The 21,993-nt window shown below is 39.0% G+C and overlaps 1 protein-coding gene across 18 annotated transcripts in view; it reads right to left on the bottom strand.

Moving 5' to 3' along the window:
* Window positions 1–21,993, bottom strand: part of LOC105484436 (TNF superfamily member 4) — a 308,159-nt gene that overhangs the window by 7,506 nt on the left and 278,660 nt on the right. For 13 of the 18 annotated variants that reach the window (XM_071075841.1, XM_011745998.3, XM_071075845.1 and 10 more), the window contains one exon: window positions 14,102–14,263. The exons of 3 other annotated variants lie outside the window; for them this stretch is intronic. In XM_071075841.1, the coding sequence (XP_070931942.1) occupies window positions 14,102–14,263 (162 nt within the window). Of the gene's footprint in view, window positions 1–12,386; window positions 14,079–14,101; window positions 14,264–21,993 lie in introns of those variants that run through there. 2 more of the 18 variants (XM_011745986.3, XM_071075864.1) reach the window with 2 other exon arrangements.

A 21,993-nucleotide genomic window follows, 5' to 3' on the forward strand; every position in this document is an offset into this window, starting at 1 on the left:
GGAATCTTAAATGCGTATTATTATACAAGAGAAGCCAATCTGAAAACAGTATGTACTGAATGACCTAACTATATGACATTCTGGAAAAAGCAAAACTATGGAGATTAAAAAGATCAGTGGGTGCCAGGGGTTAGGAGTGGGGGAGTAATAAACAGAGCACAGGGTATTTTTTAGGGTAGTGAAAGTATCCTGTATGATTCTGTAATGGTGAATACATGTCATTATATACATTTGTCAAAACCCACAGAATGTACAACACTGACAGTTAACCCCAATATTAAAAAAACACTCTATTGACTTATTATACTGCTAGTGAATACAAGTCTTATCTCCTCTACTCAAGACTACTTAGCTGTGTGACCTTGGGAAAACTGCATTCATCTTTCTGATTTTGTTTCTTAATCTGTAAAATTGAGATAGTAAAAATCTGTATATCAGAGAATTGTAAAGTTTGAATGAAATAATATATGTCAGTGATCAGGATCTGGCATGGAACATTGCAAGAAGTTAATAAACATCAGCAATTATTCTTGGATGCACGTGGAAAATAATATCCATGTCATGTTCATAATTTATTCTACATAATACTACATAAACTTAATATATGACAACAGAACAAAGGAATGGATTAAAGAAAAAAACAAAGACTAACAAAGTTATCATATCAGTGCTCTGACTCTCTGTACCTCAGAGAAACAATACAAAAGAATTTGGGTTTCATGCGAAAGGCTGACAGAAAACAATCAGAAGACATTTGGTCTACCCACACACGCAGACTTAGTATTTTGTATATCAAGAAAAGCAAAATCCCCAGATCTTCTCCACATGCTCAAAGAAAACAGAAAATATCAAAGGACCAGGGGGCTTCCATCTAAGCACAGTCTATAGAATAAAGTTTCTTCCATCTGGAAGATCTGAAGAGTCCACACCACACTCAAGGATGAAATGTAAATGCTCATAAGTATCCATGCCAGATTTGAAGTATATCCCTGAATTTTGAATGGTCTTCGAAGCATGGAAAAAATGCAAAAGAGGTCATATTCTAGTTGAACATTGTATTTTGCATATGAAGAAATTAAGGCTCACAGAAGTGAAGAGATTTGATGCATGCCCTTCAATTTCAGTATAATTTTTATTATACCACACAAGTACTATTTTTCTCCCATGCAAATTTGAAGCAAGAAAAACATTCTATGAAGATTTTAATATTCCATTCCTTGTGTCCACTTTAATAGCAATCTTAGAGAAAAGAAGAAGTTGCCATACAGATGATTGGCAATGACCTCATCACGAGAAAGAAAAGGGAGACCCCACACTCCAGGCTTCCTTCTTGGGTTTCAGAGCTCCCATAAGTGAAGCAAAAAAAAAAAAAAAAAAAAAAGGAACAATCAAGTACCCACTTGGCAAATATGGGCTATTTGACCAAATGACTGAATAATGTAATGTACAAGCGTCATGTCTGGTAGCAGCTGATAACGCAACAGGAAGGTTACCAGCCCAGTGGTTCTTAAACTCTAAATTTGTGCATTAGAATCACTACCAAAATATGTTGTTGCTGTTGTTTTTGTTGTTGTTGTTGTTGTTTTAAGTGCAGATGGTCAGATTATTCACAAAGACTCTAATTCAAAAGGTCTGGGTAGATCCAGGAATCTTCATTTTTACAAATAACCAAGGTTCAGATTTAAAAATCACTGCCGTTAACTATGAACTTCCAAAAGTCTAAATCCAGAGAATTTATCTTCAACCACACCCTGTGCAAAAAGCATGCCTATCTGAAAGCTGGTGCTCAAGAAATTTTTTCTCTGCTGTAGGTGTTATTCAGTACTTGAATGAATAAAGTGATTGTCATATTATTTGGTAGTTTGGTTAAAAATAGTATCAGCAATTATTGAGTACTTGCTGTGCAGCAATTATTACACTCAACTCTTGGAACATGAGGGGATAGAACATATAATCCTTACTTTTGATGAACTTCTATGCCAGTTGGGAAAATTGTCCCTGTACACATAAAACCTTTAGTAAATACCTACAGGCAATGTAAGTCATAAGGTTTCAAGGAACACAAAAATCATTGTAGGCTTTGACAGCACAAGGAGGAAAGACCTGGACTTAGGCCTTGAAAGACAGAGAAGACCCAGATAAGCAAAAGATATTCTACAATTATTAATAGTAAGAAGAAAGGTCTAGAAATGAGACCATCCTTTGTGCATTCAAGAAAAAGGGCCTGGTGTGGTGGCTCACATCTGTAATCCCAGCACTTTGGGAGGTCAAACCAGGCTGATCGCTTGCACTCAGGAGTACAAGACCAGCCTGGACAACATGGTGAAACCCCATCTATACAAAAATATCAAAAATAATTTTTAAAAAATAGCTGGACATGGTGGTACACCCCTGTGGTCCCAGCTACTTGGGAAGCTAAGGTGGGAGGATCGCTTGAGCCCAGGAGATTGAGGTGGCAGGGAGACACCATCATGTCACTGCATGACAGAGATAACTTGTCTCAAAAAACAAAAAGGAAAAGAATAAATAAAACTTTACTGAGCACTTACAATGTGCTACGCACTGTTTCAAATGTACTATCCCATTTGCTGCTCAAAATAACATTACAATGTAGAAAAAATAATGACCCATGTTTTACAGATAGGAAAATAAAAATTAGTGCTGTTAAGAACTTGCTCAGGAATAAACATGTATTCATTTGAGATCAGTTGAATCCCAAGTTCATGATAACATCCCTTCTCTTTATCCTACACTATCATAAGAGTAAAGAACACCAAAAAAAGCATTTATCTGAGGGTCCTAAATTAATTTGAATTATTTTCATCATCAATACTGAATAAGATTAAATATTAATTTTTGAATAGTTGTCAAAATACACAGATATATATCAAAATATCTAGAAATCCTCCTCTAGAAAGAGCTCCTCAACCAATGTTGCAGGGTTGTCTATGTAGTTCAGGTTGCCAAAATTATTAGCTCAGCTCTGATTAGGTAAAACTGTCATGGCAAGGAACTACAGGCCCATGGGCAAATACAAAGTAGGCTCCTCATGCAGGTGTAACAAAGAAGAGTTAGAATTAGGTTCTTTCTTGGCCTCCTTCAGCGCTTTTAGCACTGGCTTGTCCAAGAACAAAGGTGGAAAGTGTCTGATATCTGGCATTTATTCAGTAGCCTGTGCTGTGTTCCCAAGAAAGTGACACTTGTTTCAAGAGCTCATCTTTGAAGAGTGTGTACCTCTAACTCTGACTCACTAGGATGTGGCATGGGACTGTTGACCTTAAACTCATTTGATATTTGTCCTGGTGAAGGGTATCTGTGGCAGGAGCAAATGATACTCACCACGCATGAAATCAGGAAGTGGGCCCTGCACTCACTATGTGGACCTTGCCATTCCTCGCTTGGTACAAGGCCACAATGTCAAGGTCTTGGTGGAGGGCGGCAGTGGGATGTGGGCTAGTAGAGGGTGGTGGGGAAACAGATCCGGGGTGGGGACTCCCCAGTTCACCAAACCACCACCACTGGACATGAACCTCTCCTCCCTGCACCTTGGGCTTCATGTCAACCAGAGGAGATCTGAGAGATCATGAAAGTATGACCTCACAAGCTTTCAGGGTATGTCTCAAGGGGCCTCAGAAGAGGAAGGGAGAATTTTTCACACTTAGCCACCATAGTAGACTGAGAAGATAGATCCTCATCTGACAGACGTGGTCTATTCTCAGTGGAAGTAGCCCCCTTACAAAAAGATGAGCCCTGACTTCTGATGAGGGAAGTTCAGAATTCCACCTAGAGAGAGGAGTAGGAAAAATGGGAAAAACTGATTCTTTGGTGAAGGAGTTTCCCATATTCAGAAAGATTTATCCCAAAAGTTATGTTTCTTAGAGACAAAGATGTGTGGCTTTGAAAACCTTGTTGAATAAAGCGTTTATTGGGATTTAATGAACACAAAGAAAAGCTATTTTAACTACCATTCAAAGCCTTCTTTTTCTCCATGCCCAACCCTTACCATCTCTGCCAGCATATTTTCCCGGTCATCTCTCTCTTAACCTCCACCTTCCTCCCCACTATACATCCTGTGTATAGCCTCCTCTCTCTCTAACCACTTCCACTCTTCTCATCAAGTCTGCTAAGTAAAGGCTGTGAGTTTCCCCGCAGAGAAGCCTCCCTCCTCTCTGTTTCAGAGAGAGCATGAACTGTGCTTTTATTGTCCCTAATACAATTAGCAACTGACAGATTCCTGAGAGAAAAGTCCTATATTTAGGTAAACAATCAAATCAACCAAAAGCATCCATGTGACATGAAATTATGTGATTGACCTAATGCACCAACTCTTCATATCGTCAGAGGGAAGATTTTCTTATATTTTGGTTTCCCTTCCCACATACAACTGAGGAAGCACTCAAAGTACACTGACAGAGGAATTTACTAAAACATTTCTGAGAACTCCTGTCCCCACCTCAGTGATTTGTAAGTCTCTATTGTAATATCCTCAGATCAGCTTAGTCTCTAAGCAACTAGAAGGGTAGGTTTGCAAGGTACCCACTGCATTGCCATACCTCCTACCATGTCTCAAACATAATGGCACTTAGTAAATAAATGTTGAACTAAGGTGGAACTTAGCCCCTCAGGACATACCTGGACCTTCATCAGCTACAAGATCACATAATATCTGACATTGGCTCTAGTCAACACTATACATTGCTCAATATTTTAGAAATTGGCCTACTCTAGTCAGAAGGGCCATTATTAAAAAGTCAAGAAGCAACAGATGCTGGTGAGGTTGGAGAGAAAAAGGAACACTTTTACACTGCTGGTGGGAATGTAAATTAGTTCAACCATTGTGGAAGACAGTAGAAGACAGTGTGGCAATTCCCCAAAGATCTAAAAGCATAAACACCATTTGACCCAGAAATCCCATTACTGGGTATATACCCAAAGGAATATAAATCATTCTATTCTAAAGATACATGCACACATACGTTTATTGCAGCATTATTCACAGTAACAAAGACATGGAATCATCCCAAACGCCCATCAACGACATATTGGAGAAAGAAAATGTGGTACATATACACCACGCAATGGAATACTGTGCAGCCATCAAAAGGAATAAGATCATGTCCTTGGCAGGGACATGGATGGATCTAGAAGCCATTAGCCTCAGCAAACTAACACAGGAACAGAAAAACACTGCGTGTTCTCACTTATAAGTGGGAGCTGAACAATGAGAACACATGTGGGAGAACAACACACACTGGTGCCCGTTGCAGGGGCGAGGGGAGGGAGAGCATCAGGAAAAATAGCTAATGGATGCCGGACTTAATACCTAGGTGATGAGCCGGGCGCGGTGGCTCACGCCTGTAATCCCAGCACTTTGGGAGGCCGAGGCGGGCGGATCACAAGGTCAGGAGATCGAGACCACGGTGAAACCCCGTCTCTACTAAAAATACAAAAAATTAGCGGGGCGCGGTTGTGGGCGCCTGTAGTCCCAGCTACTCGGGAGGCTGAGGCAGGAGAATGGCGTGAACCCGGGAGGCGGAGCTTTCAGTGAGCTGAGATCGCGCCACTGCACTCCAGCCTGGGCGACAGAGCGAGACTCCGTCTCAAAAAAAAAAAAAAAAAACCTAGGTGATGGGTTGATCTGTGCAGCAAGCCATCATGGCACACATTTACCTATGTAACAAACCTGCACATCCTGCACATGTACCCTGAAACTTAAAATAAAAGTTAAAGGAAAAAAAAAAGAAAAGAAAATCAATTGACCATAAATGTGCAGGTTTCGTTTCGGATTCTAAATTCCAAACGTTGATCTGTCTATTCTTATGCCAGTACCAAATCAAATTATATGAGAACTCTTTTCAGTCATGGTGCACATTACCAGTTGTATATTGTCATAATAAAAGTTCAACGTAGAGAAGAGAAAAAAAAGAAATTGGTCCATTCATCCTCGAATACAAAGATAGTAGCAGAATTATTGCAGTCAATCTCTTTATTCGAAATAACTCATTCCCTTTTCTAATTTTCTATATAACAAGGAGGGAATATTGTCTTGAGAAGGCAACCTGGTAGAGTGAACAAGACATCACACTGGGACTAGGCACACCTGGGATCTTCGCTTGACTGTTCTTTCCCTTCCTCAGCTTCTAATATTCTCATTTCAATGTCTAAATTCAATTTAGATTATTGGAATAAACTGTCTAATGAAAAATTTCCATTTCAAAGATTAGGCGAATCACAATATTCAAAAGTGAGGCAGATTTCAAAGGATTGCGTGATAAGAAGACCTTCTGAACAGAAGATCACTTTCAACACAATAGACCCCTCTGCTGTAACAAAAGCAGCAGGCCTCTTTTTCCCCAAGTGGCTCCCTCTGATAGTAAATGAGCAACTAAGATTATTCCTGTGCTAGAATGGCGTGAACCCGGGAGGCGGAGCTTGCGGTGAGCCGAGATTGTGCCGCTAAACTCCAGCCCGGGCGACAGAGCAAGACTCTATCTCAAAAAACAAACAAAAAGATTATTCCTGTACTATGCTTATTACCCGAGTGATGAAATAATCTGTACCCCAAACCCCTATGACACACAGTTTACCTATATAACAAGCTTGCACATGTACCCCTGAACCTAAACTAAAAGTTAAAAAAAGATGATCCCTAGTGTTGTACATGCAGTGAAGCTCTTCACCTCATCTGTGGGAGGCTAAATAATCCTCAACCTATGCTCTGATACAAACTGAGACTGGTGAATGGTAACATCATCACAGAACAGCAGTGGGATGAGGATTATGGTGGTGACAACGATGACCATGTCATTTTAAACTAAACCCTTCCTGTTAATTAATGGAAGTGAAACCAAGTACCTAATGCAAAAAACAAGTATGCTCACTTTATAATCCCAATCGACATACTAGGTATTAAAGCTGGCAGGCAGCTTTCTGTGAAACTTCTTACTGAAGAACCGTACCCTCCTTGGTTATCCAGTGCTTATCATATGCTATTGCTTGTTTAGCTGCCTTGTTTTCCTACCGGGTTGCAAAATCTGGGAGAGCAGGGAAGACCATGTCTATTTTGCTCACCTTTGTGTCCTCAGTGCCTGACAGGTAACTGATGCTCCATAAACATTGCTGAATAAGTAAATGAATAAGTGCTTTATAGTAGTTTGAATAGTGCCCCTCCAAAATTCATGTCCATGTGCAACCTCAGAATGTGACTTTATTTGGAAATAGGGTCTTTGTAGATGTAATTAGTTAAGTTAACATGAGGTCAACTGGATTAGGGTAGGCCCTAAATCCAATATGACTGGTGTCCTTGAAGAAAAGGAGAAGACGCACAAGATACACATTTGAAAGAAGGCCATGTGAATATAGAGGCAGAGCTCGGAGCAATACAGCTACAAACCAAAGAACACTGAGGATTGCTGGGAGCCACCAGAAGCCAGAAAGAAGCAAGGAAGGATTCTTCTCTAGAGTCTTCAGAGGAGCATGGCATTCCGACACCTGAATTTCACATTTCTGTTCTCCAGTACTGTGAGAGACTAAATTTCTGTTGTTATAATTTACCCAGTTTGCAGTAATTTGTTCCAATAGTCCTAAGAAACTACTTCATGGTTGAATTTTTTATAGAGTGTGCAAAACTGTATTTTTATAGAGTGTGCAAAACTGTAAAATACATGTTTTACAACTTATTTTATAACTCATTAAGATGCTTTCCTTTGATGCATGTTTTGAGTTCTTCATAATTTTTGTAATATTGTCATTCCATCCTGATCTTTGACACTGTTTCACTGGCTTTCTAGGATGAAGGTCTGGCTGCCTGCTGGGGAGCCCAGCCCTGAGGGTACACCACTTAAACTCACCGAAGTCCTCACTTCCCTACCTGTTCAATATAGTACTTTGGGAATGAAAGCTCTCTAACCACAAGTTCTTATTAAATTAGTGTAAGAAGAATTAAAGTTCAGGTCTGCTTGTCCATCTTTCTGTCCAAATTATAACAACAGAAATTTAGTCTCTCACAGTACCGGAGTGTTCTTAAATAGCATTTGCATGTTATCAAGCTAGGCAAACTTATAAAAATTAAGGTGCATTTCAGAATGAAAGGTCTACTGAAAAAAAAATTTAGTTATACCTGTAATATTCCCCAATGCTTCTAGTTTAGCGAACCAGATGATATGCCTCTTATAAATCTAATTCCCTGCCTTATTTGGTAGCCAAGTCATTGGAGAATTGGATGAAATATATCAAAATAAGAAGAAATGGAAATAGCCTAAGCCATGTGCTCTAAGTAGGTAATTTTAGATCTCTGAACCACATGCAAACAGATACTGAACCTAATCATACTTCATAACCTCATAAATTCTCCCCTTCATTCTTCTTTTGTTCTCTAATTCACCCATGAGCTCTTAATTAGAAATCTATGTTTAAAAATAATAGGACTCTTCCAAGGTGGATTTTTTTAATCCTAAAAATTACACTGGGGAAATCAAGGTTCATGAAGTTATGGTTAACCTTAACTATGATATGCTTTCTGAGATTTGAGTTACAGTGTGTGTATGTGTGCACACACATACTACAAAGTCAACATTTTAGTAGCAGTATGTTTATGGAAGCATGTTCGTGAATAATGATAATAATAATCTTAGCATTTACAAAGCTGTGTATCAATTAATCCTCACCACAACCAAATTCCAGTCTTGGAAATGATTAAACTGATGCCCAGGGAATTTCAAGAAATTTACTTGGGGTCAAGAGGTGAAAGCCTGGACTGAAAAAGTCTGGTTCCTGGCCCAGGGCACTCCCTTTATACTTCAACAACTCCTCCAAAATCTGAGTTGATGTCTTATCGTTTTGTATAAGCAAATGTTTTAATGCCTTTGTTTGAAAGATTGGTTATCAAAAGCATGGGTGACTACAAACGAAATATACAAAGCATAGGATGCTGGAAAATTCCGTTTCCATTGAACTCTACCATGTATTTCATTAGTGACTATGGAGACATAAACCTTGCCACTTATAACTCAGCTAGGTTATTTTTCCCTCGTTAAACAGTAACAACAACACTGTATGTAGCTCCTCTAACCCAAATGATGCAAAAGGATTAACTTTCGTTTTCCATGAATGGAGAATCCCTGAAGTGGGAGAAGCTGCCATTTGAGAGGGAAGTAATTGGTATATATATTTAAAAAAAAAAAAAAGAAGAAGAAGAAGAAGAAGAAGAAGAAGTGGAAGGCCAAGGTGGCCAGCCCCTAAACAAGGCTGGGTCTACTCAGTACTAGTAACCAGCAACTGAGGTCAGAGAAGAGGAACAGAGAGATTGTATCCCTAGATCTATACCTAGAGCCTTCCTGCTTGTTTCCCAGCTCTCCTCTGTGTGTGTGTATTTGGATCTATATGTGTATAAATGTGCAATATTTTCCAGCATCATTCCCATCCAAATTATTCTGTCCTATTTTGAGTACCTGGATCAAAACATATATCAAAACACTTCATTTAGAAAATATCATCACTGTGCAAATAGTGAATAATATTAGCTGCCCCTGATATTGTTCATTCTCTTATATGTGGATGAGCCCTTGACTGCCCGAGAAGTTTTCTAATCAACTCTTCAGGAAAAGAGGATCAGCTGTCTTCAGACACAAGAGAATGGTTACTTTTACTGTGGTGCCCCCTAGTGCTGATCGGATTAGACTCACTTTCTGTATTTGCCAAAATATAGACCACATAAGAGAAGCAAAATTTGGAGAGTTAACAATGTTGGTAATTTTTCCTGTATTTCCTTTGGCGTAGGAGAGAATGAAGAGTGTTCCTTTAGCATGATTCACAAGATCCTCTGTGAACTGCTTCCCACCTCACCAGCTTTTCAGCTTCATCTCCACCACTTTCCCACAGGAATACTCAACTTGAGCTATTCAGGAAAATTTGCTGTTCCTGCCTAGTAAGACTCCCGCCCCTACCCACCGATTCCCATCCTCTTGTCTGCTTAAAGAATTTATCCTCCTCCTTCTAGTATTAGCTGAAGCATTATCTGCCACTGCAGGTTTTCCTGACTCCCCAGAAGGCTATGGCAGCCCCTCCCTCTTCTCATCTTCCCATTGTCCCTTGAGCATGTCACTCTTTTGTCCCCACCCTGCATCTTGACTGTGAGTGCAAATAGTTCAAAACCTTCTCCAATAGATGTTTATATCTCCAACGCCTCAAACAGTACCTAGCACAAGTAAACATTCAGTAGAAAAAAATCTATGTAAGGATGGCTTCATTGATAATAGGAAGAACCATAGTGTAGGAATCAGGAGTTTCTGGTGAATTAACTAGCTAAGTGATCACGAATGGTTCACCTACCCTCTCTAGGTTTCTTTTTCTTATCTGTAAATAGACTATATCTAATACCTGCCCCCAAATTCAATGATTCTATATGTTTAATGCCTCCTTTAGAAGCCACAAAATGCCTTATGACAAGCCAAGTCAACTTTGGATGTTATGTTTTAATTCTCAAAGATTTACTTATGTAAAGCAAATTCATATTCCTTTGAAATTATCTTATTTGCAGGTCTATCATTAAAAAAGAATTTCTAAAAACTTGCTAAATTACATGGAGACATTTAAATTAAGCTAATCTGAAACAAGATTTTCTTCAGCAAACTCCTCTTTCTCTTATTAAATGATACAAAGAAAGGTCCAAGTTGTAGCTGAAAATGTCATTAAGAAACTGAATTCTAATTCCAGCTCTCACTGATACAGAACTGGTCAACCCACTTTTCTAAGTATCTCCACTTCTGTTTTTCCCAGCTGAAAAAAAGTGATAAAAATGTAAGCCTTTAACGGTAGGAATTGCTGAAAAAATAATGACTAAAAGCCTTCACATCTTTGAGGGTGATGATAAAGGTGATACGAATCTTGGAAGAGCCAAGTTTCAATGGTTTCAATGAAGTTTCTCACACCTTATAGGTCAGCCTTTTCTACTTTGTTCCATAGCTGAAGTTCCAAGTAAGACTGGAAACCTGACAATGTAAGTGGACGTCCCAATGTGATATCCAAACAGTGTGTATTGGTTTTGGTGATAGAAGCATTGAATTATATACCTTGTGTCATGAATATTCTTACAGGGCATTCACTTCTTTCCCTTTTATAAAAAGTGTGTTTTGCTAATTCAGAATAGGTTATTTAGATACGTACAGAATATATAACCTAAATATAGAAAAATATGTATGTGCGAATTTGATTCCTCTCAATCCCTTCTTAGGAGCCAGGAAATCCATAAGCTTAAACACAAAAATCTACTAACTCACATTTTGTATTTCTCAAATCCTTATATCCATTCTACGAACATATAAACTACATATTCATAAGATATCGAGCTGGAAGACATCTTATTGATCATCTGATCCTACTTTCTCATAATACAGATGATAAAATCAAGGCCCAAAGAGGAAAGTAAATTAGATGAGGAGTGGGTAGGGTCTAACATTTTTTCTGGCATCTTGAAAACAAAATATTCTGCATTTCATGTTTGTAGATAGACCTAATCCAGGGATGAGAAAACAGAGGTTACTAAATAAACTTGATTGAAAGGAAAATTGACAGCCAAATGGAGCTTGTTAGCTATCTCTGTATTTATAGAGCCATTCATGTAGGCAATTTTTCATAGACTAAAAAAATAAATCTAAGAAATAAAGGGGAAAATCATAATTATTTCCCAAAAACTTTTCTCTCGCAATAAAAGAGGTCCAATTTAACTGGGTAAATGGTAAGCATTTCAGCTCTATTTCACCTCCAATTCACATCACTGTAACATTATGTCTTATAAAATAGAGGTTTGACTTGCATCACCATTACCAACACCACCACTACCACCGCCCCCCAATCCCTCAATCAAAATTCCAAACAGTATTGTAGATGAGTTTTAAATGGCTACTAGTCTATGTCTCTTTTTCAACAGCTGCTCTACAATGCTCTCTCTCAATCTCTCTCTGTTTCTCTCTGTCTCTCAAACACACACAAACACATACACACACAAACACACACACACACACTGCTGCTACCACTGCCACCAACATTATTTGGTAAACTATCAGGTTCTAGGGAAAACACACACAACCCATCTATGCTATCCTTCTCATAATGAAGTGTAAATAATAAACACGAGATTAAATATAAGGACCCATTGTGCTGTCCCAGATCCTATAACAATATAAGAAATTACATTAGCTAATTAGAAATAAAAAATTTATAATTAACATCAAGTGAAGAATTTCAAATATCTGAGCAAACAAAAAATCTATATTCAGAGTAGACAGAAGCATGTTTCTTAAGCAAACAACTCAAATAAACCACCTATGTCTTGCTTCCGTCTCTGTGCCAGGACTATAGAAGCTAATTCTCCCCTAGAGATCACTCACCATGAGGTTTACTCTCCTAGAAACCAGCACCCTGCTTTTCTTCCCACAGCTTTCCTTCTGTCCCAGAGTTGCTGGATGGCTTGTTGGAAAGGACCCCCTCTTTTTCTCAACATCTCCTGGATATTGATAGTCCAAGGTGACCCCAACCACCAGCAAGCTGCACAACTGTGTTTCACCTTTTGCTCTCTCCTGCTCAGAGCCCTCGTGCAATCAGTTAGCCTTGAATGGAGCCATGTGTCCTGTGTTTTATCATCCCATGGTGTAAGGAAATATGTAACACTGTGGTTATTAGAAAAAGCACTCTTAGGGCTCCCAGATTGGTGAATGCACTCAGCTGTTCTATATTTGGTTACTCTCTTTGTTTTCTTCTCAAAAGAGCCTAATTCCGGTCGATGTCTTGGGCATCCGGTCGATGTCTTGGGCATCCTGCCACGGACACCTTACTCTTCCCCCACACCCTCTCCCCGAATCGCCTACTTTAATTTCACCCAAAGAGTTCTGCGAGAAGACGTAACCGTGTGGTGTGATGAGAAGATGAGTGTGTGGTTGTGCTCACTGGTCTGCAGACCCGAGCGTGACACCAGCTACACTTCTGGAATTTGGAGACACAAGCACTGTCTGTGGTACAGTGATCATAACCACACACACTCTTACCAGCCTCCATGCACTGAAAACCCTATTTCCTGTAGGCAGAAACAAGCCCAGGCATTTGCCAAGACTGCTCATCTCATTCTGGTTTCATTGGAGGTGCTTAATCTCAGACAAGACAATCAGAAATCAAAGTCTGTATTACCTGACCTTTATCAGGGAGAAACATTTCTAAAGCAAAGCAACCAGCTGGAAAACAAGATTATCAGACTAGCTCAACAAAGGAACACGAGGAGAATATAGATTTATTTTTCTCCAGTGGCATCTTCTGCAGTGAAGAACATCTTTAAATACCTAATAATGTTTTTATATCTGAACTAGTGAATAAGAAAAAATAATGCAAAAGACAGAAGTGCGGAACAAGAATAAAGTGAAGGAAAAATGGAAATATTTTAATTACATGGGGAAAAATACTAGAAAGATAATCTCCTCCTACATGATGTATTTAATAAGGTGAGAAAAAGATGAAATGATGTCTTTAAGTTATGACTGGAAGAGATAGATTGTGAGAAACAATATCTGATTAAATCATTGGGGTGAATGAGTGAGCACGTAGGCACACACACATGCACACACACATTGCTCCCCTATTAATACTGATACCTTCAGCATTCTTTAAAAAGAAAATCGCCTTGCAGGTCTATAGAGTTTATGAATATTATGGGAAAGTGGAACTGGTCTCTTTCTTATTTCCTTCTAATATTAATTGCCTGATCAAACACATTACTATCACAATGGGTAGACCAGGTATATCAGTGACTCAAAGCTTCAAAGTGACAGCTTATAAAGGGATACCAGGATTCTTGCACTGCAAAGAAAAAGAAAAAGATCTAAAAGCTGTGCCTCTGCCCTACCTCCACTCTGCCCTACCACTGCCACTGCTGAAAAGAAGGAAGGAAAGGAGAGACAGAACGGCGTTTAACCACACTTTATGATTGCTGTGGGGAGGGGAAAAAAAAAAACTCAACACTTTTGGCATAAGATTATTTCCAAGCGACTGTTTGCAGCTGTTGCAGCTGCCATCAGCATGAGCTGGTGGGAAAACAGCGCCCAGTGGTGCATCTTACCTGAAGAGCAGAGAAGTGCAGGCAGATGTAGGTGAAGCACAGGAGCAGACCCAGTCCCTGAATTACAGAGGCCACCAGCAATAGCTTGTTCCTCTCGAATCTTGGCCTGGCTGCATTTCCCACATTCTCTTCCAGGGGTTGGACCCTTTCCATCTTCACAATCTGGGTAGAGGGAAAATGAAGATATGGAAAAGGGGAACCTGGGATAAAACTGATGTTTTCCCCACAAAGGAGGAGGTAAAGGCAAAACAAAGCCTATCAATCAGAAAATAGGCAAAGGTCCCAGGGCCAGAGATAAAAGGCGATTGAAAGAGCAAAGCGGACTCTCTCAGTTTTAACGCTGCAACTTTTGCAGGCAGGCGGGGGAACTTCTTTGTGACTAATCTGAATTTCCCCTTTACTTTCTTTCTTTTTTTTTTCCTCTGGGCTAACAGGGAGTTGTTTTTGTGACATTCCAGTTCTGATTTGAGTGACTGTGAAATGACAGTCATAAAAGTATGCTATTTTCTTAACTCATTGCACCAGTAACAAATTGTGGGTCACTTGGTAAAGATAAAAATCATCATCCGTTAATGTAGGAGCTCATATATACCTTCCCCAAGGTGTCTTAAATCATAGAATAGCTTTAGGGGAAATGCTGGCCCAAGGTTCTTATCTGCACTTTACTATGTAACTAAACATTGAACCCCTCTTACAGATTCAGAAAGAAAGCACACACAGATCATTCTTGAATGAAAAAGATAAAACAAGAAAATAGGACAGTGGGTCATGCAGAAGTAAAGGAGTGAGATCCTTGGTTGTAGTCTATTGCATAGAAATAAACAAACTACCTTTTTGAAGTATTTACTATGTGTCAGACACTGTGTTAGATGGCCTTGCAATCTTTTTCTCATTTAACCCTTTGAGGCAAATTCAATAAAAAATTATATGATTAATTTTCTGCATACCAGAAAAGAAGCAGAAGGGTATCATTTTCCTCTTTCCTTCCACTTTACATTTTTCCCATACATAATTTTCCCATGAATGAACAAATGAATAGATGTAAATAAGCCTTGAAGATTATTTCTTTCTTTGAGGTCGTGACTGGCCTCAGAACTTGGAAAGTAAGAGTATTCTATCAATAGACACCAGATACCCTTTACCACTAAAATAAACAGTGAAACGAAATAAATGATAAAATTACTTATAATGTCAAGTTCAAATTGGCAAATATTTACTGAGTACATCATATGAGCCTGGCACTGTACTGGAAAGGGACGCTGGGGAAAAGCTGTTTAAGACAGAACTGTCTCTCTTTGTGGCCAAGTATGTCCCTCTGAGCTCCCCATAAGGCACCCAACAGATATGTAAAGAAAGGAGGGAGAAATATTTTGGATATTGACAGTATGAGCTGTTATACACCACTTCACAGAAAACATGGAAATGAGGCATATTTAAAAGAGAAAGTTTGTGGGAAATGTAAAGTACATTTATGACTACAGTATTAATAAATTAAAATATGAAATAATACCTTCCCTACAATAATTAAACCTTGCATTTCGAGAATATATTGGTCTTCAGAAATTTAAGTTTTATCTGAAAGATGAGGTAACTAAGGCTCAATATCATAGACTCCAAGCCAAAACTATAAATCAAGTCATATCTAAACATATTTGTCATAGTTATTCCTTTGAACAAAGCTTGTGTTACATACAGGGTGTGGAGAAAAAAGTTGAAGGAAAAATCAGTGCATAAAGCCCAATTTTTGTGTGATAGTTAATCATAAAAGAGTATTAAAATCACTATTTACTCATCAATTTTTAAAAAATGACTAAGAGTCAAAGCAAAAAAAAAAAAAAGCCATAAATACTACTGGAAACAAGGAATAAACTGAAAAGGTAGTAAAAACTATGCCTGCTGAAAATCATAGATAACATTTTTAAATTACTGTCAAGAGAATGAAAAAAAAAAACATTTACCATGCACACACTTGTGCCTTAAGCAGCATTTCTTCTCACTGTTAATATCATGGCTCCGAGGAAGAAAAATCTTTGCACAGAGTCATTTCTACCCACATTTAGGCTAACACTCTGATGACACACCTCTCATTTTTATTGTCTTGTCATCCTACTACCATATTTTGCCTAGTTGTAATTTTTGTTGATGTTTAAGTGATATTTTACACTTAATTGTCTCTTTTTATTGAACACGTTTTCACAGTTCTTCACATTCTTTGTGGGAAGAGAGATACACACACACACACACACACACACACACACACACACACAAATCAGGCTGGAAGTTTCAGGCACAACGTTTTGATAGACTATCTAGGCATTCCAAAGTTCATCATTGGGCTGGTCTAGCATTTTAACAAATGAAATCACTATTAGAGTTATCATTGCTGACCTTTCAGTCTCAGGCACATGGGCAGAGTCCTCCATCTTCAAAAAATTTTTCAAAAAACAAAGTTTAATTGTTTTTAAAGGGGCCGGAGACGTTACTAAATCTATGGGCAATTTTTTTTCATTTGTATTTATTTATTTATTTATTTTAGAGACAGGGTCTTGCTCTGTTGCCCAGGCAGGAGTACAGTAGCATAGTCACAGCTCACTGTAATCCAGAACTCCTGGGCTTGAGAGATCCTCCTGCCTCAGCCTCCCAAGTAGCTAGGACTATAGACAAGCAACACTAGGTCTGGCTAATTTTTTTTTTTATTATTTCTCATAGAGACTCGCTATGTTTCCCAGGCTGGTTACAAACTCCTAGCCTCAAGCAATCCTCCTGCCTTGGCCTCCCAAAGCACTGGGTTTATAGGCATGAGCCACCAAGCCTGGCGGCAATTTTTCTTAAAGTATCTCACAAATATTAAATATATTAGCACACCAGAACAAATCAGCCTTAAAATAAAGCCACAGGATGCAAAATAAACCACAGTAATTATCTTCCCATAGATCATTAACCTCCTAAATGAATAGCCATTTCAAGACTACAGAAAATATGGAAAAGAAAAGGGCTTTGACCACTCACAAGATACCTCATGTTCAGAAAGAAGCAAAAAACATTTGAATTTTTATTTATTTATTTATTTACTTTTGGTTTGAGGGTTTTATTGTTGTTTGGAATTTTTGGTGTCTGGGTTTTGGTTTTGGGGTTTTGTGGTGATAAAAAATATATATTTTTCATTTATCTCTAAGTCAGGTTTTCATTTGTCCATTCAACAAGACTGAGCCAAACACTAGAGGAAAAGACAGGAACAAAACACATTTTTAGTCCTCAGGGAGGTCACAGACAGGAAAGCAGAACGTCCACAGCCTGGAAAGTTCTGTGTCCTAGGTATCAGTGCAGGAGGGAAGGGTGCAGGGGGACAGGTGCTAATCTATACTGGAATTAGGACAGGAACAGCTTCCTGGAGATGAATCAAGTCAATCTGGGAGAAACGAGAAGCAGTCTGGCTGTCTGGGGCACTGGGGAGGGGCAGTGGCCGTTGGGCCAGCAGTGAGGGCAGTGGAGCCTGTTTGTGCAGTGTCAGTTCAGGGAACTACAGCTGAAGAGGAAGACAGTAAAGGAGAGTGGCTGCTGGAGAAGAGGCTCAGAAGAAGTTGTCGTAAATGGACTTTTGTTACAAGTTAAGAACTTTGGACTTCATACTGCAGGCACTGGAGAAACATGGAGAGGTTTGAAGCAGAATGTGATATGATTACATTTCAGAATTTTAAAAAAATCACTCTGACTGAGGGAAATAGAAATGGCAGGTACTTCAGGAAACAATTCTAGGGGGTAGAAAAGAGAGAGGGATGGCAAGGCAGAATCAAGTTGGCCAACTGGGAGACATTTCCAGGGTGCTCCGTGCCAGCTGAGGGAATGAATGAGATCTAAAATTCCACCTCTGCAGTCAGCTCTCTAAGCCCTCCATCCTGATACAAGGTTTCCTCCAGCAGGAAGGGAGACACTTATCCCACAAAGGTCAACTTTGCTTCCCAAGCCCTGAACAAAGGGCTGTACTCATTTAAATGAAGGCTCTTTTTCTAATTTATAAACCCATAGGGGGTGCCTCATTCTAAAACACATAAAGACAGTGGTATAAGCTAGGGACCTTGAGTTTGCAATGACTCAAGTGAGAAATAAGGTCCTAAACTAAAGCAGGGAGGATACCAGAGTAGAAGACACTTACACTGGCTCTTCATTCACCAGACATTGTGAGAGTGTACTCAGTGCCAATCTCTGAGCACACACGGAGTCATAGATAAGCTCTGCCCTGGGACGAGTGATAGAGTGATGTGGGAGGTGATGGAAACAAATGCATTTTCTAATGTCAAAATATGATTTGTAATCTGCCTTCTCAACCTACTCCTGATCCTAATGTCACTGTCCTGAGTAATGGTTTTTGTACTCCAGGACCTCAAAATCCAAAAATCGACTTTGAATCATCCTTGTTCCCAGTCACCAAGCTTTGTAGGCTAGCCCTGCAATGCAGCTTATTCTTTCCTCCTCTTTGTCATTCCCACTGCTTCTAATCCAAATTCTTATTACTCCTCACTTGAGCTCCTGCAGTCAGCTCTCCAAGTCCTTCCTCCTGGCACAGGTTTCCTCTTGCAGGAGCTCCAAGTTTTCCTTCCAAACTTATCTCCCTCTATTTTCTGATTATTTCTAATATTCACTCTGTCTCAAACAACTTTACCCTACACATTACACACTTCCCCATGAAGGGCTGTCCTGTGACGTAGTGAGCTTACTGTGTTCTAAAAGTGCTAAACAAAAATCTTGAAGAAATTCTGTTCAGAGAATTCTAGCATTAAGTAGAGGGTTGATAGGATCAGTAGTTCCCAAAGCCTAGTTTATCATCTGAATCACTAGGAGAACTTTTTAATGATTCTGACTCCTAATTCCTTCACTCACGAAATTCTGGTTCCGGCCGGGCGCAGTGGCTCAAGCCTATAATCCCAGCACTTTGGGAGGCCGAGACGGGGGATCGCGAGGTCAGGAGATCGAGACCATCCTGGCTAACACGGTGAAACCCCGTCTCTACTAAAAAATACAAAAAACTAGCCGGGCGAGGTGGCGGGCGCCTGTAGTCCCAGCTACTCGTAGCTGAGGCAGGAGAATGGCGTGAACCCGGGAGGCGGAGCTTGCAGAGAGCCGCGATCCGGCCACTGCACTGCAGCCTGGGCGACAGAGCAAGACTCCATCTCAAAAAAAAAAAGAAAAAAAAAGAAATTCTGATTCCGTGGGTGTCTTAGTCTATTTTGTATTGCTATGAAGGAATACACAAGGCTGGGTAACTTATAAGGAAAAAGGGTTTATTTGGCTCACAATTCTGACGGCTGCAACATTCAAGGTTGAACATTTGCATCTCGTGAGGGCCTCATGGTGCTTCTACTCATAGCAGAAGGTAAAAGTGAGCTGGAGTGTGGAGATATCACCAAGAGAGAAAGCAAGATACAAGAGGGAGATGCCAGGCTCTCTTTAACAACCAGTTCTTGCAGGAACTAATACAGTGAGAACTCACTCACTCCAAAAGGAGGGCATTAATCTATTCATGAGAGACCTGCTTTCATGACCCAAACACTTTCCATTAGGACCCACTTCCAGTACTGGAGCTCAAATTTCAACATAAGGCCTGGAGGGGACAAACATCAAAACTATAGCACTAGGTTTGGAATGATGTCTTTTGAAGCCATATTTCTAAAACAGTCCATAAGAGTCAAGACTTGTGAATCTCCCTAAATGACCACTTAAGGTCTCTTTCACCATTACTTTCTATGATAGGAAACCTCATCCTATTTCCCAGAAGAATGCAGCTGTTTTCACCTCTGTGTTGAGAGCATTTATTATGCTCTGTTTCGTCTTGTAATTATTTAAATCTATTTCACGGGGAGGAGGGAGGAGGTGGAAATGGTTAATGGATACAAAAAAAAAAGAAAAAAGAAAGAATCAAAAGACCTACTATTTGGTAGCACAATAGGGTGACTATAGTCAATAATAAATTAATTGTATATTTTTAAATAATTTAAAGAATGTAATTGGATTGTTTGTAGTTCAAAGGATAAATGCTTGAGGGGATGGATATCCCATTCTCTGTGATGAACTTATTACACATTGCATGCCTGTATCAAAATAGCTCACATACCCCATAAATACATATACCTACTATGTATCCGCAATTTTTTAAATTAATTTAAAACTTTTTAAAATAAAAAATAAAATAAAATAAAATTTCAAAAATACACATAAATAAATAAATCTATTTTAGTCTCCCCCATGATGTTGCAAGTTCCTGAGGTTAGGAGTCCTATATTGTACTCTCACAGGGCCAAACTGAATTTGCTTGTAATAGAGCTGAAACACACTGTTCACAGGAGCAGAAATAATGAGAGTCTAAACAATACTGAAAACAGCACTATTAAATACAGAAGTCTCCTGGTAGCTGGACTTTGATCTTAGAGTTGAAAGATTAGCAAACCTGAAATGTGTACTTTTCATTGAAACCGGATGCACACCATTAGTTGAAATACAAATGTGAACTCGTGTGATGATATTCCATCTGGGTTTCAGACTCATTAGTCTCTCACTTGTCAACCCCTTTTCTTCTGGTGCCAATTTTCCCTTTCATTCTTCATGTTGCTTAGTATTTTTTTTTTAATCTTGACCACTGGCAGTTATTTTGGGGCATGATGACATATTCTAAAACTTAGCGGCACAAAACAGCTACCGAAATTTTTCTCTGTATGGAACTATACCCACGATGTACCACACCATTATAGAAAGCAAATATCTAGACAGACTTTTGACACACAAAAAAATTACATTTTAAATCGTGTATTTAAAATGTGTGCAACGCCAAGAACATGTAAAAATCTATAAGTACGTTTTTCAACTCACAATAGGATATCAGCAATTTTCTTTTTCAAAAAATCAACTTTATTAAAATATAATTTCAGACAATAAATATCATTATTTAAAGTGTACAATTAGATGAGCTTTCGCAATTGTAGACACTCATGAAACCAACACAATCAAGATAAAGAAACTTAATTCATCTTCAAAAGATAATTTTCTTTAAATGGAAATCATTCCAAAAGCAAATCTATACTGAATACATGAGACACTAATCTCCTCTTCTTTTCAAAATAAATTCAATTGAGTATAAATTGGAATTAGCATAAACCTATGTTTCTCAACTGAGGGTAGATTTGCAATCTACCTAGGGGTCATTTGAAAATATTTAGAGACGTTTTTGTTTATCTGGATTGGGGGTAGGGTGCTACTAGTATCTAGTGGATAGAGGCTGGAGATGTTAATAAATATTCCACTCAGAATACCTCACCACCATCAACAACAAAAGACCATCTGCCCCAAATGTCAAGAGTTCTGAGGTTGAGAAACCCTGATTTGGATACATCCATGCCCATAAGTGATTAGGAATGAGGCAATACAATATTCATTCTCTGAGTTTTTGCATATGCTTATTGTGCTGTCTGAAACACCTCTCCACTCCTCAGCAACCATCCTATGAGGAGGGTACTATTTTTCTCCCCATTTTACAGTTGAGACGAACTGAGGCTTAGAGAGATGAACTATCTTGGCCAAGGTCACACACTTAGCACAGGGCAGGGCTGGTATCCAAATCCAGCTTTGTTTACTCTAGAGCCTGTTCTTAAACTGTGTGCAATACTATTGATCTTTTTACATGAAATACAAGTTCTGTGTGTGGCCTAGATGCCCAGTAACAATTTATCTAAGCAGATCTTAATATGCCAAATGCACACAGCTACTAATCCAGTAAGAAAAAAATAACTTCTTCCTGTCAATTCGATCAAGGATGTTCAATCTTTTGGCTTCTCTGGGCAACATTGGAAAAAGAAGAATTGTCTTGGGCTACACATAAAATACAATAACACTAGTGATAGCTA

Source organism: Macaca nemestrina, chromosome 1 (genome assembly GCF_043159975.1).
Source record: "Macaca nemestrina isolate mMacNem1 chromosome 1, mMacNem.hap1, whole genome shotgun sequence".
Lineage (NCBI taxonomy): Eukaryota > Metazoa > Chordata > Mammalia > Primates > Cercopithecidae > Macaca > Macaca nemestrina.